The sequence below is a fragment of the Rhinolophus ferrumequinum genome, chromosome 2 (genome assembly GCF_004115265.2).
Source record: "Rhinolophus ferrumequinum isolate MPI-CBG mRhiFer1 chromosome 2, mRhiFer1_v1.p, whole genome shotgun sequence".
Lineage (NCBI taxonomy): Eukaryota > Metazoa > Chordata > Mammalia > Chiroptera > Rhinolophidae > Rhinolophus > Rhinolophus ferrumequinum.
The window spans coordinates 100,222,824-100,247,055 of NC_046285.1; the positions used below are offsets into that span (position 1 = coordinate 100,222,824).

General features: G+C 43.7%; 1 protein-coding gene across 2 annotated transcripts in view; it reads right to left on the reverse strand.

Moving 5' to 3' along the window:
* Nucleotides 1-24,232, reverse strand: part of RCAN1 (regulator of calcineurin 1) — an 87,339-nt gene that overhangs the window by 8,651 nt on the left and 54,456 nt on the right. The window contains exon 1 of one of the 2 annotated variants that reach the window (XM_033133650.1): nucleotides 387-728. The exons of the other annotated variant lie outside the window; for it this stretch is intronic. Coding sequence (XP_032989541.1) covers nucleotides 387-476 — 90 coding nt within the window. The 5' untranslated portion in view covers nucleotides 477-728. Of the gene's footprint in view, nucleotides 1-386; nucleotides 729-24,232 lie in introns of those variants that run through there. 2 annotated transcript variants of the gene reach the window in all.

Genomic DNA, 24,232 nt, shown 5'->3' on the forward strand with positions numbered 1-24,232 from the left:
TACCTTTACAATATTTATCTCCTAAGATAAAATCAAATTATTCTGAACATTAGATGTCAAAGTGAAACATTCTATTTACTGTCAGAAAAGACCTCCTTCTAAAAAGTTTACCCAGAAGGAAAAACAGAATGCCAAAAGTCTGCCTTACTAGTTGATCAAGGGACCTGGATGTTTTCAAACACTGAGAGCTTTAAAAATCCCTTTACAGTTAATCCCTTGGGAGATTGCTTTTGATTTTTAAGACTCCAAGTATTTTGGATTTATTTCAAAACCTCCAAACCCACGAGACAGCCACATGCCACCCCCCTCAAATATTTCAGTTAACAGTCCCAATTCACGTAATGCTTTGAAAACTCTCTAAAGTCACATTATATTAGAAGCCTTACCCTGGTTTCACTTTCGCTGAAGATATCATCACTGTTTGCCACACAGGCAATCAAGGAGCTAAAACTGTAGTTAAAGTTTCTAAAGTGCATCTCGCTTTCCTACAGCGAAAGCGCTAGAGACTCACGCAGTCAAGCCCGGAGTGAAGTTCCTTTACAAGAGGCTGGAGTTTCTTTCTCGAGCCAAGGCTTATAAAGCACTGAGGTCCAGCCCCCTGGGAAAAAAACCACAGCTTCCAGCGCGTCCTGTTTGGACAGCAAATTCCTGAGTCAAGTCCTGCATGCTTGCCGGCAGACAGGGACAGAGTGTAAGTTTCTACTGGAAAGAGGTGACGTCAACACCTTAGTCATTTTCCCTATGCTAATTAACTTTGCTTGGGGAGGATGGAAAAAACGGCAGAGGTTTGCTTTGCAGCTGCTTTATCAACCCCTCTTGCAGCATAGTTTCCACTGGTAGTAATTCCATTCAGCCACTCAGACACCATGCTCCTGGGCTGAATGGGACGACCCTTCTTAAGATGGAAAATGTTACAAAAGAAAAAGGAGGAAGGTCTGCAGCAGTAAACAGTAATTAGCCTCCAGGGAACTTTCAAGGCTTTGGGAAACCTGGAAACCAAAGTCTTGGCAAGTTGTCTGATCCCTGTTATTTCCTGAAAAACAAGCAAAGTTTCATATTGGGGTATTAGAGAAAACATCTGAAATTTGTCTTGGTCAATGAACTCTGTTTTTAAAGAAAAAAGTGGAATTCATTTTGAAATATGGCTTTTTCCTCCAAAATGAATGTCCTAATTTCCACTTGTATTTATTCCTCAGGCAAGGGAAGAGATCCTCAAGCAATGCCAGGATATTCATTGGAAAACTTTATTATTATAATTTGAGAAGTAGGAATATGCAACACTTTGATCATTTCCTCACAGCTACTGAATTCAGAGAAAGCGACAAAAACATTTTAGAGAATCTAGTGTCTGAAGCTGAGAAAAGAAACATTAAGAGGTCATCCCGTGTTTAGACTCAAAGACTGAAAGATTTTTTTTTTTTAAATAGGAAAGGAAGAAGTGGAAAGAATGTACACTACAGTTGAAAAGTTAGTTCAGCTGGCTTTTTTTCAGGTAAAATGTCTGGTCTGGAGAAGCATCCTGGGATGGCAGGACGCCCGTTCTTTCAAAAGGCTGCAACTCTTTGAACTTCTAAGCACTTTACCGGTTTAGATCCCTATGGCAGTCTGGGTCCTAGGTCCTCCCCCAATTCCATTATCACCTAAAAGCACTCAAGTTATTTATAAAGACATTCTCTAGTCTAGAGACACACAGGGACACCTTATAAGTTTCCAAAAGTTAAATGGAACCCTACCATTCACATTTAAAGATTAACTTCAAAGAACCATTAAAGTCAGCCAATAATAAAAGGAATACATACAACAGGAAAAAAACAAACGAGAACATTAATCCCTCCAAAAAAGGAAAAGCGAACTCTTCTTGGATGAGTGAACGTTGCTTAATTTCAGAGCACGGTGCCATATTGCCAACTGCAGTTATGTAAGAAACCAGTTATGGTGTTTGCTTTGCCAAATTACCCATAACTCCCTACCTGCAAAGATCTAAATGCATATATTCTAAAAAATGTTTGGAACACAAACAATACGATATGCATCAAACACCAAGGGGAAATGGCCACAATGGATGGTGCTTGGCGATGGGAGTGTGTGCTTGGATGTGTTGTGTTCGTTTCCTCAGGGCACATACAGACTTTGGTGGTGGTGGTGGTGGTGGTGTGGGTGTGAAAGGCAGGAGGAGGTAGGGGACACACAACTGCATTGCACTCCAAGGGGCTGGGGACCTCTCTGAAGTGTCCTCCCTCCCTCGGCTCCAACCCCTTCCCCTCCTTTTCTCTTTCCCCTGGAGTCCACTTTGGCAAAATGAATTGAAAGGCGATCCGAGGAGACTAATTTCACTGTCTTCTTTGGTAAAAAAAATGACACGAAGCTCCGGTTCAGTTGTGGGGGCAAATATGGAACATTTCTGTTCCTCTGAGAAAACAGGCCTGCACTCACCCGAATTTACAATGTTGGTTTAATTATATGGATGAAAAGAGAAAAAGAATAGTGAGGTATTTGAAGATTGTTCAACTGTCTTTGCTCATAGAAATAAATGATAAATGATTGCTCTTTCACTAGGCTGCCCAAAATGTCTAATAAAACATATTCTGTAGCTGCCTTTGAACTGATTTTAAACTCCATCTGAATCAAATTTAGTGAACTAAGTGCTTCCATTTTTACATCAGGGAAAGGGGTTCAAAATGGTGGCCAACTGTAGGGAACCTGGATCGAATGCTATTTGGCAAAAATCACCAGGTCGAAAGGGTACCAGGGCCCTACGGCAGGAGAGAGGGCACCTCGTGTTCACCAGCACAGGCTTCCTCAGCTATAGTGTGAGAAGTATGGAGCACTTAAGAGTTTTCAAAGTACGCCAGGCTGAGTACATGGCTCCTTCATGGTGTTCCAACACCCTAGCCTGCCAGGGGCACAGACACCAGTCCCTGTACTCAGAGGTAACACTGCTTTAAACTTCTCTCGATTTCCCTTCCTCTTCTAATCTGACAGCTTGTGTTAGGGATGCCCGCTCTTTGACTCCATATCTATTACACACGAACTTGGATTTCTAAACATTCTACACAAAAGAATTTATTTTGTAAATAGTGATTTATCCCACCAAGAATAAAAATTGACCCAAAAACAAGTATTAAAAAATTGAATTTCAAAATAAACAAATGGGACTACACCAAACTGAAAAGCTTCTGCACAGTGAAGGAAACCATCATCAGAATGAAAAGACAACCTACTGGCTGGGAGAAGATATCTGCGAATGACAAATCTGAGTAGGGGTTATTATCTAAAATGCGTAAAGAACCTATACAATCCAACAACAAAAACCAAACAACCTGATTTAAAAAATGGGACATTTTTCCAAAGAAGATATATAGATGGGCAAGAGGCACAAGAACGCATGTTCAGAATCACTAATTATTAGGGAAATGCAAATCAAAACCACAATGGGATATGACCTCATACATGTTAGAATTGCTATTATCAAGAAGACAAGACATAACAGGTGTTGGAGAGGATGTGGAGAAAACGGAACCCTTGTGCGTTGTTGGTGGGAATGTAGATTGGTACAGCCGCTATGGAAAACAGTATGGAGATTCCTCAAAAAAATTAAGAATAGAATTACCATATGATCCAGCAATTCCCCTTCTGAGTATTTATCCGAAGAACACAGAAACACTAATTTGAAATGATATATGCCTCCTATGTTTACTGCCGCATTATTTACAGTAGCCAAGTTATGGAAACAAGCTGTGTTCATCAATGGATGAATGGATAACGAAGAGGTGGTACATATATACAATGGAATACTAACCAATCATAAAGGAGAATGAAATCTTGCCATTAGAGATAACATGGATGGACCTTGAGAGTAAAATGCTAAGTAAAATAAGTCAGAAGGAGAAAGACAAATACCGTATGATTTCACTCATAGGTGGAATCTAAAACAAACAAACCAACCCAAGCCAAATTCATAGATGTACCAGAGGGAAAGGGCATTGAGGGTGGATGGATGAAGGAGGTCCATTGTATGGTGCTGGACGGTAACTAGACCTTTGGGGGCGATCAGTTTGTAGTAAATACAGATGTTGAATTATAATGTTGTACATCTGAAACTTATATAATAATAACAACAACGAAACTTATATAATAAAAACAACAACGACAAGTCGAAACTAACCTCTAGTGACCAAAAGCAAATCAGTAATTGCCTGGAGCCCGGGTTGGAGGGAGTTACGGCCTATAAAGCAACAGTAAAAATCTTTTGGGGACAATGAAAAGCTTGTCTTGATTATAAGTGGAGATTTCACAGGAGTATACAACTGTCAAAACTAAATTGTTCACTTTAAGTTTATGAAATTTATTTTACATGCATTATTCCCCAATAAAGTTGGTAAGAAAAAAAAAATAAAAAGTCTTTCCTACTTGTATATACTTTGTGGTCTGGGAGACAAGTGCATTCTTGCTTTTTGTCGGCTCGATGGATGTGAACGATTTGAAGGAAGCGGAGCCAACTGCAATGTGTCATTAAAACTCTTGAAAAGCATACCAAAAATTGCACTCAGAATAGTAAGACTGAAACCAGAAATTAAAGGGCGAATGAAATGCTTTAGTCAACTGAAAGCTTTAGATGTTTCGCATTTCTTCCCTTCACACCAGAAAAGTTTTAAATGAATCTCTTTAACCTGCATTTGCTTCCAAGCAGTGAGAGCATATTTTCATTAAGACGTTTCTATTTTCAGCGAGGAAAAATTGAGGTTTATTTTGAAGTCCATCATTCCCATTACAGCATTCCTAAAGTATTGTTAGGATGACCTCAGCATGCCCATTTGGAAACCCCAAGGATGTTACAATTTTGCCAAGAATGTGCCGCCGGTGAAACTTTCTACCAAATAACCAGACAGGGAAACTGAGTTTTGACTTTGTTGTGCAAACCAAAGCAGAGTGAAGAATGAGGAAATGTGCATAAGATCTCCTGGTTAGGAAAATGACTCGACCTGATGGGGATAAAAGTTGTCAGTGCGTTTATCTGGAATGCTAATAAAGCTTGCTTTTTAGTAGAGCTTCTAGCTTCTGAGATAATGGAATAGCTTTGTATTTGTACCATATTTGTAGCCCTTCCGGATATAATCTGGAGCATTGTTCCCCCAATCAACGCTGCTATTCAAAAGCAAAACATGCGGGCTCTTTCCCTCATTCACCTTTATCATTTCTCTGTCTAAAAGCTGTTACTCACTGAGGAGAGTGTCCTTGTAAACTGGGTTTAGCATCAAGTGCGGAGTTTTGGTGAGGAATGAACAATGGGACATGCTTGGGCACAGTCCCTGACACCATCAGTGGTCCATGCGCGTTAGTTGTGTTTCTGTTTCCCATTTCACTGATAAACATACTGAGGTTCAGAGGGGGACACTGCTCAGGGGAGCCGGGTCTCATCCTGGTCGTCCACGCTCGTACCACGGCCCTGTGGCCATGACCTTTGGTATTGTAGACGAATTTATTCTTTCATCCAAGCATTGTTCCAAATGAACAAAACAGACAAAACTCCTGCCCTCGTGGAGGTTAAATTCTTGAATGGGGAGAAAAGAAAAAGGAAGGAAACAAGAGAAATGGGTAAAACAGACAGTATGTTTAGATACTATCATACCGTGTTTCCCCGAAAATAAGACCTAGCCTGACAATCAGCTCTAATGCGTCTTTTGGAGCAAAGATGAATATAAGACCTGGTCTTATTTTATAGTAAAATAAGACCAGGTCTATAATATAATATAATATAATATAATATAATATAATATAATATAATATAATATAATATACTGGGTCTTATATTAAGTTTTGCTCCAAAAGATGCATTAGAACTGATTATCTGGCTAGGTCTTATTTTCGGGGGAAAACGGTAAGTGCTGTGAATAAGGCAGAGAGGAGAAGTAGGAAACGTTGGGAAAGGAGACGTTGAAAGACCAGTCAGGTAAGAGGTCCCTGAGCGATGACGTATGTATCACACCTGAAGGGAGTGGGGGAGTGAACCAGGGGGTACTGGGGGACAGGCCCAGGGAACAGAAGGGACAAAGGCCTCAAGGTAGGAGAATGCTAGCAGGCTGAGGGTGGCCGCAGTGGAGGGACACAGAGGAAGTGGTGGGGAACGAGGCCATGAGACTTTAGCCACTGGAAGGGCTCTGGCTTGTATGATGACTGAGATGGGAGCCATCAAAGGGTTTTGAGCAGAGGAGGGACAGGACCTGGCTTCCCTAACACAGAGCCACTCCAGCGTCTGGGCTCAGAATGAGCAAAGGGACGGGGGGAAGCACAGTGTCCAATGAGGCACGAGGCCTCTAGCTGTGGAGCTTCCAGGCATGGCTTCAGCCTGCTTTCCTCACTTCCCTCAGCCGGCTCCTCCCTTGTCTCTTCTTACCTGTCAAACTCCTATTCATCCTGTAAAGCCCATCACAAATGCCACTTCTCCAGGAGGCACCCTCCCATCTAAATGGTCTCTCCCTCCTTTAACCCTGGTGAGCCCCAGGCTCTCACCACAGTCTGCCTGGTATCCTGGTCCTGTTCTTACCCGGAGATCTCCCCATCGCAGTGGGAGCTGCATGAAGACAAAGCTACTCACTCTGGGGCTGCCTGGAGATGCAGATAAACGCATGTGAAGTTCAAGGGCTGCACCAGGAGGGCCCGTCTGACGCAGGAGAAGGGCCAGAATTCCCAAGGCGTCAAAGGGCCATGGCCATTTGTGTCCCTGAATGGAGGGCGGCTGTGTCTTTGGTTTGAGCAAAGGTCGTGCCATTCCCACTTGTCACAGGAGGTGCTGCAGCATTGGTAAAGCACATGTTTGCTCAGTGGGTGCCAGTCACATTCCTGGGTGTGCTTCCTCTGTCCTTGCTGTGGGGCCTCGCAAGATGCCCAGGCACAGGGCTGCGCCATCAGCTGCAGACTCTGAGGCCCCACCCTATGGGACGCCATCGACGTTTGTGATTCCTCCTGTGGGTCCACGGCAGGGGCCTTGACAATTCTTTGATGTGTCGGCAGAACGTATTCAACTTAATATATGTTCACCTTGTCTATTTTAAAATACCTATTTTTACGATGTATTTTATAAGGTGCCCGGTGTAGAGTAGAAACTGCATAGAATTTACAAATAAAATGCTTTTACTGGCAGATGTACTCAAAAATCTTTTATCAGTGAAGACCATAATCAAAAATGTTTGGAGATATTTGTCTAAGCAGTAGTGTGATTAAATTCCCAACCTTCTATAGCGTCTTCATAACCAGCAAATGTAAGAAAGAGAACAGGAAACTATTCTTTTTGATCTCTAAAGGAATTTCCATTTTTGTTCATTTTTTGAGGTGATCAGGGAATAGGCTAAGGGAACCCAGTTTTGAGCTCAGGAATTTATTACGCTTAGCATTGCTTTATTTCTGATAAAATCTGCTTGGCCACAGGGAGGGGCCTCCATTTCAAAGAAAATGTAACACAAAGCAGATAATCTTTTTTTCTGATGGGCTTTGAGGGTTCTAAGCAGAACTCTCTAGAGAAAACAGGCACGTGCTGGTTTTCCCAGTACAGAGGATGACGCCTAAGAATTGTAAATCTGAAATGAAAAATGGAACATCTTAAATGAAAGTCACCTTTTCATTTAGTAAGCATTAATCTGAATTTGCAGGCGTACACAGAAAAAATGATACTAATACTAAACGTTAGCCAGGCATGGTTCTCGTACTTTGAAAAACATGTAAAAGCGTGAAATAGCATCTGCTACTTTGCATAGATTAGAACAAGATAGCATACAAATACGATGCATTTCTGGGATAACACAGAACTTTCAGTTACTTAAATAAAAAATGTGGTTGGCTTATTGATGGCTGGTGTGGAAAGGATGGATGCAATGGTGAAAATGCTAAACATGTATTTTAGCAGTATGGCAATGTGTCCTGTTAAAGCTTATGGTGGAACTAAAGAAAAATTACAATCGTTAAAGAAAAAAAAAAAGGAAGGAACAAAAGAAGTGAGATAAAATATAATGAAATAAAATAAAATAACCAAAGGATTGGGGAAAAATAAAGAGGAAGTGTGTACTCAGATTTATACTTTAAGAGAGGTCACAGTTCCTATAAGATTTCATCTTGTTTGTTAAATTCCATGTGCGCTGGAAATCCCATTTCCTTATTACCTCAGCTTTTCCTTAGTACATAAAGATTAACCGCTGCTCTGTAACTTCTTGGAAACACACCCCTTGCAGTGCTTAAGATGGAGAAATAGCCATAGGTCAAATCAAAACTTGGATTTAATGACTTGGAGACCAGCAGCTGTGGGCTGAGGGAGGCAGCATTTATGTAGAGACGACTGGAGCCAGAAGCACCTTAATTAATCATTCCTTCTTTGCTCTCTTTCGTCTATTCCTCTCCAGACCCATCTTGCTTTAATTAGTGATTTTAACGTCTGCTTTGATGGCATTCTCAGGCAGAGGCACAATCCTGCCGTGACTGGAAGCCTGGGCGAGAACAGTTGTACAAGACTGGGCTGGTGACTGTCGGCTACGCGCTCATCAGTCACCAGCACCTGCTCAGCGCTCATTCCAGCACTAAACAGCTTTCACAACCCTATACTGATTCATTCCCATCAAGTAAATCCTTTTACATTCAAAGCATGAGTTCTACTTGCTGGCGTTCACGCTGACAAACAAGCCCTTGTTCCTTATTTGTCATATTCCATATTCGGAAGAAGTGACACAACTAAATCCTGGCCAGGATGTGTGCTGCTGCAAGGCCTAGAGGCCGGATCTCATTCTGGTAGGTTCTTCCAGGGAACCTGGGGATGACGTGAAACCCCTGTCAATACCGGAGGGTGACTGGCTAAATTTAAGTAGAAGATGAAAAGATGAGAAGGTCACGGAGAAAAGGAAAAAGAATGGGGGAAAATTGTAACCTGTGAATCTTCTGTATTTTTTATTTTATTTTATTGGGGAATATTGGGAACAGTGTGTTTTTCCAGGACCCATCAGCTCCAAGTTGTTGTCCTTCAATCTAGTTGAGGAGGGCGCAGCTCACTGGCCCATGTGGGAATTGAACTGGCAACCCTGTTGTTCAGAGCTCGCGCCCTAACCAACTGAGCTACCCAGCTACTCTGAAACCTGTGAATCTTTAATACCAGATATAAACACATTTGTTGGTAACTTTTCTATGCAGAATTTGTATCCACACCCAATTAAAAAACCCAGGAGTCAGCTCAGAACTCGTTTTTCACCAAGTTCAGGAAAAGAGTGTGCTATGCCCTCTTACTCTTTCCGTTTCCACCCATGGGCCCCTTTTCCTTGTCTGTAGTTGAGAAGGTATCACCAGGGCCATAGCATACGCTGTTTCTACATGTACACTGCCTTCTTCGCTGATTATTTAGAAGTCTGATAAGTCCCATGCGAAGTATACTCTGTCAGCTGCATGAGGGTAACACAGTGATTCAAAACATACTTGAAAAAACAAGGAACTATTACTATAGCCACGAAACCAACAAGACGCCGCCACAACTTGGATATTGACCCTTGCCATCAAAAAAGAGAACGCTTGTGCCAACTTTGTTCATTGGGAAAATGTGGGCACTAGTGTCACATGACTAAACTTGGGCAACTTCTTTGCAGCAGAGTGTCTGAGGAGTAAGAGCGGCCCTCTTTCCAGCAGGTGTAGAATGGCCAGGTAAGTTCACTGGTTGTGAACTGGCAGCCCCCAACATTAAAAAACATTAGTTGTCAATACTTGAAAATTGGGAGGTTTCACACAAATAGAATTTCTAGCTGCTCTGGGGAAAAGAAAGAAAGATGTGGCAATTCGGGGCTCAGAGGCCCATGTGGCTTCGGATGAACCTGTGGCCAGACACATGCTCTCAAACACCCACGGCCCCATCCTCCCTGACCCCAAAGGCATTTGAATTTTGGCCCTGTTTTGAATTAGTAAGTCATCAAAATAGTTGCCTACTGTGAGCGGTAGGGGTGTACACATGGCAGCTCACCCATCCATCCCTATGGTACAAAAGGTGCTATGTCAAATAATCTTTAGATAATGTATTTAAAGACCATGTACCTCACTCCCCATACAGCAATTCTTTAGGGGTTTTTTTGTTTGTTTTTGTGGCCCCTTCACTGGTCCCAATTTCCACGGGTGATTCCCGAGCGCTCGCAGGATGTTCTGCTCTACTCCTGAAATTATACTGTAATGCAAGTGAACGGTGGAGACATTATTCTAGGGATGACCTAGATTCTGCTCAAACATTTATGAATCAGTTGGTTTCTCCTGCAATTGTTAGTAAGATGTGGTTGGGCCACACCACGGAAGCGGACCATATGGCAGAGAATCTGAAACTGAATACACTACAGAGATGTCTATGGAGCAGGCTTACGATGAACGGCGGCAGAAAGGTTTTGACACGACGGACATGGGAGACACGGTGAGAAAAATGATCCGAAAGTAGATGGAGATCCAGGGATTTTCAGGGTGAGGTTTCTGATAGTTTTTTAAAAGACCATTTTGAGAAGATAGCATTTTGAAGTGCTCTTGTAAAGATCTGGGATAGTCTGATCAATCTCATGTTGACGTAACTGTCAGGAATATGGTGCCTAGCCTCATCCTTTTAAGAAATCCTCCTGGTGAATTTGGGCTCTTTCTGGGCTCTTTCATACTGAGGGAGGTCATGGTGAAACTACTGCCCTCGTGTGAAATTCTGTGGCATCTACAGTGACCAACTGCTGGCGTCTGCTGAGCTCTCCCCTACCCCAACCCTCCAACTAATCAACAAACCCAACAGGTACTGGCTGCTTCCAGACTGTGGTCAGTTCTTGTGCAGGAGGTTCATCAGGGTGTGCTTCTGGGATAACACCCAGGGAAGGACGGCGAGGGGAGGGGAGAAAATGGAACCGAGCAGAAGGACAGTGGAGCTACAATGTGGTCCCAGTGGAAGCCTCCCTGGCCCCGTGGGGAGTTCTGAAGATGGGACGACCCTACTTAGAACACAAGTACTGGGCCTTGATGTGCCCACGTTGGTCGGCTATGGGACCAGTGGCTACCTTGAGAAGGACTCAGAAAGGTGGCTCTCCTCAGCCGAAGTAATCTGCAAGTGGGGGCGACGGCCAAGGGCAGCTGGGAGGCAAATCCTTTATTCCTGAAGGGACCTGGGGTGTGTCACAGTATCCACCAACCAATCCATCAACCAACCAACTAACCAACCAACCGACCACACCTAAGTTCGAAGATTTGTACCCCAAGTTAACCATCTAAAATGTCTCCCAAATATGACAGACTTTGAAGTGGACCCCACGAAAATACTACCGATTCCACTCCAGATCTGAGCTCATCTGGCCATGTAAGGGACTTCCAAAGGAATATGGTAAAATGAGCAGTAAACAACAGCTTAAACTTTCGTTATAAACCGGCTCAACTCAAACCCTGAATACTGACCCAACACTTTCACTCCTAGGAGTCTGTTCTAAGGAAATTCTCCTGGCTGTGGGCAAAGAGTCAGATGCCAATACATTCTCTGCACTGTTGCTTATGCAAATAACGGACTAGAAACAATCTAAACGTCCGATCAGTGGCCAGCTAATAAATACAATGAAGCCATTCCACAGAACCACTCACACTCAGGAAGTGAAAACTATCCAATGACAGGAAAAGATGTTCACAACTTGCTGTTCAGAGAAAAATGCAGGTTGCAAAGCAACGTTTGTTGCCGTGACTCCATTTGGGTGAAAAGGAAAAATATGCATGGTAGTATTAAAGATCGCCTACTTTTGCTTATTTGGATTTACTAGAACTTCCACAATGAACATTTCTTCCTTTTATAACAAAAATGCTTTTCTCTTTCCCCTCCCCCCACTATGTTATATGTCAATGGCCACAAAAACCATAGTTAACAGACACTATTAACTAGCTACATAAGGTTAAAGGTTAGTCGGAGAGGAAATTTACCCCTGTTTTTGCATAGTGATCTGGTCTCATGGCCTTTAATGTCTTTGCACTGTATTTGTTCTGCACAATTCCCAATCCTGGTGTTTTTAACCCATTAATATTTTGGCGTGCCAACTATTGAAAGATTTCCATTTCTTACCTTTCTTACCTAATGCTTTGAGAAACAGGGATTTCACCAGAAAACATTTATTTTGCTTTTCTGTGATAATCTCTCCTGTCAACAGTGTTTATCTGGCTAAATACCCGACTATTTCGTTGTGTCGACTGAGCCATTCTCACTAGGCTGTCTGCCTGCCAGGAGACAGTGGTGATTCTGTCCTGTTCCGTCAGCGGGTGGCTGGGTCAGGTTCTGCTTTAGCGTGAGCCGGTCTCACCCAGCACATTCTGGCGGCTCTGAAGGAGCGGATATCTGATGTTCTTCAGAAAAATCTCCCAGTCTTGAAGATGACCCCCGTGCAATGCCTTCTCTGTGCAAAACGATCACATTCTTTCTTGTCACTGCTACATCCCCACATCTACTCCTTCCTCCTCTGCGTTGTTTTCCCCATTCTGCTTGCTGTCCCAGGATCCCACCAGGTCTTGTCTTTTCTTGTTGGGATGGTCCTACCCTCTGCATCTCCCTTTTAAGAAGACTGCAATGTTATCTAATGATTTTTCCCCCACTGCAGCATTAACGATGACAGCTGTTTAATGGATAAGACCTCCCAACAAATTTATATCTAATCAGCACATTCTGGAGATCTAAATCTCAGGCCCAAAGGAATGTATCACTGAGGGGAAAATTCCAGGCAGCAATCAGTTATAGCGGAAAATTCCCTGGACAAGTGGGCTCTTGTGGGGCCAGGTGCTGCCTACCTGGAGATGAGACACATACTTTTTGAGCACCTACAATGAGCAGATTTGTGGGTGACTGTTTGGGGTTAAGAACTGACTTCCAAGCCTAAAGGAAAACCACTCATTTGTTCATTCATTCAACCACCATTTATGAAGGATCTGCTATGTGCCTTCTTGAACTCCATGACTGGGTCAAATTACACCTATTACACGTTCTCATAACACTGGGAACCTCTAGTTTTTAGCATTGTTCACATTTTAATTGGTTTCCTCCACTAAACTAAGTGCAGACCAAGCCATGGACCCTGGAACACTTAAGGCCCTCCATAAATATTTGTTGAATGAATGCATGCAGCTAAGTATCTGACTCTTCGCTGGAGATGCAAAGAGCAGCAAGGCATAGCCACTCCTTCAAAAAGCTCATTGTCAAATAAATCAAGAAATACTTACTAAGCCATGAGCACGTGCTCAGTACTCTACCACAGGTTTCAGGGACCCAGACACAGTGCCTGCTCCACATGAGCTTAACCTTGAAGCTTGGGAGACAAGACACAAGACTGCAACTCCAGTGACAACATAATAGAAATGATCTCCATCCTGTGTTGCAGATGAAAAGAGCTCAGGGTGGTGATCAGTGAAGACTTGTCCAGTATGGAATGATCCTATCTCAATAAACACTTAGTCCTGTGATAAAGGCCTTGAAAATAGGGTTAGATTTTACATGGGTAGGAAAAGGATATATCCCTGTATTTTCTCATTCCTACCTGGAAAAAAGGGTATTAGGAAAGTTAACATTTTTTTCATCCACCATCATGCAGAATTAAATAAGGAGCTGCTTTAAGGACATACGTACTTCACTCATATTGAACAAATTTCTTTGACTGCCTGTACTTTTGCATGGCATTGGTTAAATGCTAACATTTGTTAATCTGATGTTGTAGGTTTCTCGGGGAATCCTACTTTGTATACTTTGATTTATTTCTAAAATACAAACAATTCATGCAATACATGTGGCCACATTTTTAGGATTTTGATAAGAACATCAAAATAAGTAAATGAATATATTAGACAAAAATCTTTTGTTATGTTATACTTCTGTATTTGGGTTCAGGGAGTCATGTATCAGTAAGTGTAGGAGGGCTGGAGAGGGTGCAGGGAGCTACAATAAAGACAATTCTGGCAGACTGTATTTTCTGGAGATGGCTGCCACAACATTTCCCATCCCCCATGCTCTTCTAGAACCTTGCCATTCCCCCATCAAGAGGAGAGGTGTGTGTCCCCTGTCCTTGAACATGAGAGGGCCTTTGTGAGGGCATCAACCAATAAGATATGGTGGAAATGACGCCACATGACTTCTGAGGCTAGGTCACAAAAAGCTGTGAACTTCTGCCTTGTTCTCCTGGAACCCAGTCACCATGCTGTCAGGAAGCCCAAACAGCTTGCGGGGAGGCCCCCGTGGAGAGGAGCTGAGGCCTCTGGCCCAAAGCCCTGGCTGAGGTCCCAACTGACAGGCAGCACAACTTGCCAGCTCTGGGAATGTAACGTCTTGAGAGTGGGTTCTCCAGTCGCCAGCCAAGCCAACCCAGCAGATGCCACACGAAGGGGAGAAGAACCATCTTTGCATAGATTGTAGACTCATGAGAAAACTAAATAATCGTTGCTCTCTCAAGCCACTGAGTTTTGGGTGGTTTGTTTTACAGCAGTAGAAACTGGAATAACATTTCGGAGATGGAGAGAAGTGACAAGGCCTTGTTACTAATTAGACTTGGAAAGTCAGGAAGGAAAAACCAAAGTAATTAAGTGCTTTTCCACCTGAGACCAGAGGAGAGTAGCGTCCTTGATAGGGGCAGTGGGAGAGCAAGGAAGGGCAGGCTAGGGGTGGAGGCGGGACTGGTGAGTTTGGATTCTTGCCATATGTATATATACAGACATATTTTATATAGTGTGCATGGCTGCTTTTCACCTGTGCATCTATGAGAGGCAACATAACAGAGTAGGAAAGAGCATGGACTCTGGAGCCAGACTACCTGGGTTTGAACGCTGGCGCTGCCATTTCTTAGCTGTGTGATCTTGGGTGAAGTTCTTAACGCCTGTGTGCTTCAGTTTCTTTATCTGTAAAAGGATAATAACAGAACCTACCTCATACAGTTGTAGCACTTACTGAGCTAATGTCTAAAAAGGGCTTGGCACGTAGGAAGTTTTGGGAAGTGTTTGCTATTTGCAAACGTGTGTCTTACATGGTGGGGCAGGCTGAAGAATTGCTTCTCAAAGATGTTCACATCCTCATCCCTGGAACCTATGAATATGTCACCTGATGTGGCTGAAGGGACATTGCAGATATGATTAAGTTAAGAACCTGAGATCAGAGATGACCTTGGATGGTTGGTGGCAGGGGGCTAGAGGTGATCACAAGGTCCTTATAAGGCGGAGGCAGAAGGGTCAGAGTGGGAGACCAAGATGTGACGATGGAAACAGAGATTTTAGTAAGGCGGGGCAATGAGCCAAGGAATGCCATAGCTTCTAGCGCCTGGAGGAAAGAACGAGCCCTGCCTACCCCTTGATTTTAGCTCACTGAGACTGATTTTGGAGTTCTGACCTCCAGGCACTAAATTTGTGGTAATTTGTTATAGCGGCACTAGGAAAAGAATCTAGATTTTACTCTTGAGAAAGATAGCTATATAGAACATGGAGCAGATAGAACAATGAAAAGATGGCTTGCAGAATCAGTCAGGTACTCTCTATTTCCTCTCCTCCGGATGTAGCTTTGGTGGGACACTGTCTCTTGAGTCTTAGCATGGCCTAGTGGCTGAGGCCCCAGCTCACGCATCAGGTGGACCTGGCCGTGAGCAATGGCCCCAGCCCTCGGTCAACTGGTGCCCCCCAGCAAGGCCACAGTGGTCCCTCACAGCCAGAATCTGTCCTGATTGGCTTGACATCCCTTCTAATTGGTCAGTGTCTATGAGGTACTAGTTGCTATATGTTTTGAGTATTACCTCTAGACTTAAAATTCTGAGTTTCCTCGTCTGTAAATTAAGCACAGTCTAAGTCAAAGGTTACGGAATTAGTGTAGGTAAGTAGTTCTCAGACTGTGATTCCCAGGGCAGCAGCATCTCACGACCTGGAAACTTGTTAGACGTGCAAATTTTTGCCCCACCTACTGGAGTCAGCAGGATTCTAAAATGGCACCAAGATCCCACTCCCTGGTTGACCCACCCTCTGTAATCCCCAGGCCTGGGGACTTGATGGATTTATCCCGTGATTAGGTCATTTTACACAGCACAGTTTGTGGAAGGGAGACTGTCTAGGCTGAGCCCTGAAAGGGACCACACTCTTTCTGACGTCAGACATTGGAGGTGAGAGCGATTCTCTCTTGTTGGCTTGAAGATGGAGGGTGGGTTGGTGGTGGTGGTGGCAAGGAATGTGAGTGGGGGAGCTAGGGTAGCCCCATAAGGAAACGGGGATCTGAATATGTGTGAAAGCAGATTCTTCTCCAAGCCTCCGGACAAAAATGCAATCCAGCTGATGACAGATTCCAGCCTAGTATAACACTGAGCAGAGAACCCAGTCACGTCACTTCTGACTAAGACCTGTCAGCTAATAAATGGGTGTTGTTAAACCTCTAAATTTGTGGTATTTCATTAGGCAACTATGGGATATATTTACTGAACCAGAAGCTCTGGGTTTTAACAAGCCCTCCAGACAACTGGGGTGCACACTGGAGTTTGAGCACCTCTGGTGTGTGTAAAGGGAGGAATCAGGTTGGGTGAACTGCAGCTACGGCTGTTGGGTCACTATGTCTCCTGAGGATCTTCTGGCTCTTTTACTGCATTTGAAAACAATTTAAGAAGCACACACAAAAAAATATCTTCCAGGCTTGCCCTTACAGGTGTAAGATAAGACTGACATTCTGCAAACACCAGACAAGGGGGCCACGCAAAATTCCCTTTTTCCCCTTTAACTTACGGGTCAAAGGCAGCTAGAGCTAAACCAATAAAGTAGCTACAGAAGAAAAGTTTAATGGAAGTGGGTCAGGAAAGGTGGGGCCATATCCCATATTCTGAGAGGCTGCAAACAGGGAGAGGTTGGCCCAAGTCTCTGAAGCTATGGAAACAGGATCTACCTGATAGGGTAGCTATGAGAATGTAGAGAACATACACACAGGGCTCAGCACACAGCCTGGCACTTAGTAGGTGTACAGTCAGAGTGAACTGGTATCCGTTCCCCTTCTTCAACTCCCTCCATTTCATCCTTCTGCACACTTCTCACTTTTTCCAATTTGTTCTCTGACTCTTTTTTGATTGGTGTTAAGCATGGTTTATCTTTCTCCAGAAAGATAAATTTATTTTTTATCTGTGTGTGTCTTTATACTTAAAGTGGTTTTCTTGGAGACAGCATGTAGTTGGGTGTTTTTTTTTTTTTTATCCACTCTGACAATCTCTGTCTTTTAATTGGTGCATTTAGATTACTGATTCAGTTGGATTCGCGTCTACCATATTTATGACGGTTTCTGACTCTTTTTTTAAATCTCTGCCTGTTTCTTCTCACCAACCTTCCTCCCACCTCTCTGGTTCGTTCCTGAGCCATCCTCCATCCCTCCTCCTGTGAGGACTCCTCCACCTGAGGCTGCCCTGAGGGCCCTGTGGATGCCACGGGTGCTTTCTGGTAAGCTCAGGGAAGCCTGCTTATCAGAACGATGGCTGAGAGCCCCACCAGTTCTCTGTGCTGCTTGACGGCAACAAGACCTGGCAGACCAGGAGGCAGACGTGTCTTAGGATGCATTCTGGAAGGTGAGCCTCAGAAAGCACACCACACAGCCCTCTTCTGTGAGATCTTCTGAACGTGGGCATTCGGAAACGGCCTGTCCTTCTCTTCCTGTCAGGCCTCCCATGGCCTCCATTTGCTCTCAGGAGAAACCCAGCACATTGAACTCTCAGTGTGGGTCCCACCCTCGCCCGTGCTGGGCCACCCCGTGCTGACCCATCAGTGCTCCCCAGACCTGCTTTCACACTGGAGAGTCTTCATTTATGCTGCTTCCCCTGCCTGAAGCACCTCTCAGTTCCCACTTGAATATCCACTGAAATAGCACTCCTTGGAGAAGTTGGCCCTGGCCCCTCGGACGTGGTTAAGTTCTCTGTTAAGCACTCCTTTTCCTTCCTGGCACATAGGACAACAGTTACGGGTCCTGGGTTTAGGCCTGGAAAATGACCCTGCTGTGATCTGCCATACTTCCACATCTAGCCCAGTTCTGGGTACTCAGGGGGTGGCTTAATGACTATCTGTTGGCTGAATGAGCAAATGAATTAATGATCACACTCTCTGTAAACTCCAAAATACTGATCTAAAAAGAAGAATTTAGAAAAAAAAATAAAAAAGAAAAGGTAATTGGCACCTTTTTAAACTTGTAACTGTGTGGGAGAAAATCTGATTTTTGGATTTTGGTCTTCCCCAATCATTTGACAAGCATTTGCTGAGCATCTTCCCTGTGTGGGGAGCCACGCTGGTCCCTGGGAGAGGGACCATGTGAGTGAGACAGGGCCTTGTTCTTTGGAAGCACCCACTTCAGGCTGGAGTAACTGTCCTTCAAGTCTTAGCAAACAGCAGTGTGAAAGATGTGCGCCAAAGAAAAGGGAGCAGCGAGTGCCTCTTAAAGGCTGTGGATGTGAACGTGAAGGCCAGGAAGGCGTTAGACAGATGGCGCCATTTATACGTGACTTTATGTTGACAAAGCTTATCAGAAATCTCTGGCCTACTGTCAGTGTCATGACAGCTGCTGGGACCACCTTTCCTGAGCTCCAGGCCTGCACTCTCGGGCAGGCTGGACTGGCCATCTTCTGTCCAACAGCCCCATTGGCTTCTTAGTGGGACGTGATCCCTCAGAGAAACCAAAGCAAAGGGCAAAAGCAAAGCAAAGTCACAAGAGCAGGTCCCATCCCCACGCTTTTCCATGGCACCTCAAGTTTGCTTCTTGCTCTCCTGGGGAGATTGCACCATTACACAACGCGCAGTTTGGGCTAGTACTAGTTTGGGCAGTTTGGTACCCACACTTCTAAACCGGCCAGAGGACAATCTGAACACCAGCTGGACATTTTCTACCCGAAGACTGTGTGTGAGAGGACGACATGGATGAATATGGTCCCGCACAGGAAACTGACTTGAGCCATGACTAAGAAAGTCACTTTTAGAAAAGAGGAAGTATAACTTGGGCTTCTTGTGGTTTCTGATGAAAACTGCTACAATGTGGGGCATGGATGAAAGGAAAACTCTGAAAAAATCAGTGTGGACACTCGCTTTGCTCTTCTGCAGAGTGAGGGAGCTGAATTAGATGGGCAGGTCCTTTATATCCTCATGTCTTAGGAGCCTCTGATTTCTCTCACTGTTTCTCAACAGGTACACAAATCACATTTCGGTTGTAACAATTTTTCCTTGTGCAGCCCTGTCCTTGCATTCTAGATGGTTTAGCAGCAAGCAAGTCCCTTTTTCCTTGCCCCTCCCCCCGCAAATGCCAGCAGCTCCCCACCAGTCACTGCTACAACCCCAGTTTCTCTCATGGATTTTCAAACGCCCCTGGGAGGATAACTCTGGGATCTAAAATTAAGCAGGCTTGTTCTAATATCCTAAGAATAGCTCCAGCACGCCAAACACATTCATTTAATTTCTTGTTCAGTAGGAAAGAATGACCTCTTTTAATATAAATCACCTTTGCAACATGTCATTTCAAACAGGTCTGAATCTCAACTGCTTGGCTGAAAAACACGTGCAGAAATGTTGAAAGATTTCGGTCCATCTTGAATAAATGAAATCCCTCACAGATACCACATGCTCTTTGATCATCTGAAGGATGGTAAAAGAAAGTGATTTACAGATATAAAATGGAGAACAACAAACATTTCAGTGACTCAGAAAATGGCTAGAAGTCACATCAGGCAAAAATTCACTTTTTTCCATTGAAAAGAAAAATGAAAAAACAAAAACCCAGCCTAATAACAACATCCTGCTCCAAACATTTGCAGGCTGAGAACTTGCTAAAATTTTGGCTCTAAGGAAAAATGACAGAAACATATTGACTCTACGTATTTGTTTGCTGTTTCTTCCTTATATTAGTTTTTTTATTTATATGTAGATACCATTTTCTTTGTTTTAAAGTAAATAGGCTTTAAGTTAAAATCATTTACTAGTAAAACTGAGCACTAATGATTTGAAAAATCTCAGTAATGCTGCTAATGTATCGTCAACAGGTGTATAACTACTATTTACTTCAGAAGCTGATGCAAAGGAGATACTACAGACGTGAGGGTGAAAGAAAACTCCTTGCTTAAGAGTAAAACCATCTTTGTAATTTGAAGACAAACGCAGTATTCTCAAATACCAATAAGCAAATAAGTTATTAGAACTCTTGAACTCAGAAAGCAGCAGAGGGCACAGGCCACTTGCACGGTACCAGGAACTGAAGAATAGCAGGAAGCAGTTCAGAATAGCAGTGGGGTTTTCCCTGATATGTAAATTTTACAAGAAATGTTCAACTCCACTTGAGATATGGAAAGACAGCGTGTTTTTCCCATTAAAAAGGGAAACAGGAAAGGTATAAGCAGCTAGCCCCATAACTGTGTCCTATCTGGAAAATCAAAACGGTGGAGAAAATGATTAGTCATAAGTGCATGACTTACTGAAAATGACTTCTCTGGACTAACAAGAACATACCTGCATGAATGAACATTCCCCAAACCTCTGCTTGGGGTCCCTACTTTTGAAAGGTCTATGAAGCGAGCAAGGCAGTGGATTTGGGGGTGGTATTGTCTTTGGAACCCAAAGGGTCATAGAAAGATTCAAGCCCAGCTGCCTCTGGCCCCCAGAACCAAGAAGCAGTGAAGCCAGGGAATGGCTCCAGCCCAGGCCTGGGGACTCCTTGCATGTCGAGAGAACGGAGCATTTCCAGTGGAGCCAAGAGAAGACCGTTCGTGTGCAGAAGGTTGTCCCTCAGGCCTACGCTCTCTGTACACCATGCAACCCCCTCACGACCCCTCTTCATCTGCTCCATGCCACAGAGGCAAAAACCCCTAGGAGACAGAGACTTTGGGGGGAAAAAATAGTCCCAGCAGAAAAAGTAAAAACCTGTCAGAAAGAGGCCAGGAGAATAAGACCAAGTACTTGGCCCACTGCTGTGGATTGAATTGTGTCACCCACCCGGACTCCCAATTCATATGTTAAAGCCCAAACTCCAGATTTGAGGATATTAGGAGGTGGGGACTTTGGGAAGTTCAGGTTTAGATAAGGCCCTGAGGGTGAGACCCTCTTGATGAGATCAGAGTCTTTACAAGAATTGGAAGAGACCCAGAGCTCCCTGCTCTCCACTCCGTGAGGACATAGCTTGCTTGCTATGTCGGCAGCAAGACAACGACGGCCTTGTTCAAACCAGGAAAACAGCTCTCACCAGCATGTGACGGCGCCGGCACCTCGATCTCAGACTTCTCAGCCTCCAGAACTGAGAAATAAACGCCTGTCCCAGACTGTGGTGTTTTGTTACAGCAGCCTGAGCTGACTAAGACTCATTATCACTCAGCTTCGGAATCAGAACTTTGAACCAAAGTCCATGGGTTCTAAGAACATGTTCTTAACAATCGCACTTGACTACTTTTTGAGAATTCAGACATTCAATGAATTTTCATTCCAGTACACTTTTTGTTTTCAAAGCTACACATGAAATTTGTTTTCCATGGTGAGGTATGTGTTGGCTGATTAAGAATTTTGAAATTAACTTAGTATATCAATAATCAAAGCAGTCCTCTTAATAAAATGATGCTTCTCTGATTTCTGCAAAAGCTCTTTAAGGAGTTCTTAAACTGGGAAGGCTGGGTGTTTAGATTTAAAATGAGAAAGTGGAGGTTTCAAAAGGAGGAAAATGATCAAGAAGGTTAAGCCAGTACATGCTCAGGGCTTAAATTCTCTTCAATATGGAAAATTTTGAAATAAGGACACAGTGGTTTTTTGTGTTTTTTTTTTTTTTTAATTTTTCTTTTTTGACAGTGTTTTTTAAACAGCCTTATTGAGATATAATTTAAATACTGTTATGGCACTTCAAAAATCTTCAACTATTCTGTGATAAAATTGATATTTGGTTTCATCATGAGAAATATTGTTTTAATTGAAAAACATTATCCATGATCATTTTAAAGCGGTTACGCAATTCTACATCTACCAGTAAATCTACTGTTTAGTGCAGAATGTGCTGGCAGAAGAATGTTAAACTCTGTCTTAGTGCCATCTAAATAAAACTTTATTTCTTCTAAGTTTATGTCGTAAATTCAAGCAAAGGACTATAACAGAGTATAAAGCAATTACAAAGAAATGCATGCTTTCCCTCGCTGTGCTTGTTTTGTGTGCATTTTGTGTAGGTTTGATGATTTCGCTAAACATCACTGCTAACACACCGGCTTATGATGGAACACCCAGGAGAGGGACAATGAGGTTTCATTTGCCGGATGCTGGGATGGGACCAAATGGACTTGTGTGATGTCCTCCTTCATCTGCCTTCTGTCACTCAGGCTCCTTATGGCCTCCATCCTCCATGATGAAAGAAAGCTGTATGTCTCATGCAGGCTGTTTGTGTCCAGACAGGTGCTGACATGCTGTCAACAGACCTCAAAGGTACGGGCGCCAGTAGCCACGGTTGCAGCAGCCTGCGTTCAAAAAGGTGAAATATGCTATAGAGGCACTTTCTAGGACAACCTATGACTTTACATAATTGTTATTTTTCTTTCTTTATTGCAAGGTTCACTTTCTAAACTGGCGGTGGTTTAGGTGGTATTCTAATCTGCTTTTGAGTTTGAACATGCATCTACTACATGACTCACTGTGGTTGCTCAGAAACCAGTATTAGTGGTTGCTGCCTAAGACCCCCAAAAGGACAGATTGCAGAGGTAAACTTGGAAAATTAATTCTCTCTCACAGGCAGGGTGGTGCTGGTGCCCCTTCAGTCTCCATTAAAACAGGACTGCACAATACCTGCTCTGCTTCCAATATACACACAGCAAAATGGGGCTTCATTCTGCTGACGCCTTGTTCTTGGACTTCCAGATCCACTGGTGGCATCTATAGCAACAGTCCCTAATGGGTTGCCCAGGGTGCAGGAAGATGACAGAGGACGAGGAGGAGGTCGGGGCATCTATGGTTGATGTCCTCCTGAGTGGAGGTAGCGGTGCAGTGGTTTACCGTTGTTATCAGTTCATTCATTCGTTCCTTCATCCATTCACTGACTGTCTACCATGGGCCAGGCACGGACTGTGCCAGGAGCTGGGACCCAGAAATGATCCCACCATGGTTCCTTGAGGCGCCGATGGCCCCCCAGGGAGACCTGGCCACCCATCTGACCCCAGGAGCTACTGAACACAGAATCCAGGTATAACTCTGAGCCCCCCGCCCCCAGGCGCCCCTGCTGGTGGCGGCAGCTGGTAGGCAGCACAGTGATGGACAGTAAAGAGGGACCAGTGGGAAAGGGGGACGCATGGCCAAGGCTCCTAAGTGGCAAAGGTCCACTCTGTTTCCTGTAGAACGTCTCGGGTGCATTTCTGAAGAAGTCTACTCAAGAGGAAAAACCTCTTCAGTAGCCTAAAATACCCTTTAGAGAATTGTGTCATGTTGTTGCAATTCTTACTTCCACAATAAAATGACAGATGTGCCATCTCCCCACTAAGAGAAAGACAGGCCCATTCTTGAAAAGAAATGGAAGAACTGCAAAATAACCTGACTCGAAGAAATATTAATAGTTTTGCAATTACAGTGGTTTCTAGAAACTCTGTTATGAGCTGAATTGTGTCCCCCTCAAAATTCACATGTTGAAGTCCTAACCCCCCACATACCTCAGAACGTGACTGGGTTTGGGGACACAGTTTAATTTCCTTTGAAGAGGAAATTAAAGTTAAATGAGGTTGTTAGACTGGGCTCTAATCCTACAGAACTGTGTCCCTATAAGAAGAGGAAACGTGGACACACAAAGGGACGGCGGAGATGCACGCACACAGAGGAAAGACCGCTCGAGGTCGCTGCAAAAAAGTGGCCATCTGTAAGCCAAGGAGAGAGGCCTTAGAAGAAATCAATCCTGCTGACACCTTGGTTTTTGGACTTACAGCCCCCGGAACTGTGAGAAAATGAATTCTGTTGCCTAGGCCATCCAATCTGTGGTATTTTGTTACAGCAGCCCTAGGAAACTATAATAATACAACTTAAGAGTAGGTAACACTATAAAATGTGTTCATCTTGAACTATCGCTCTTTCTAAACATCCTTATATAGGGTCTCTGCAGAAGCACACATTCCTATCTATAGTTTGCCTTAATGTTTTCAAGGAAAAGTCTCTGGAAGAAAACAATTAGGCAGGAACGTAACCACTGCTCCAGTCCACCACTCTATACACACCCAGATACCTTCAGACACTTTTAGTGGTGTACGCGGCGCTTTGCTATATAGCTCAT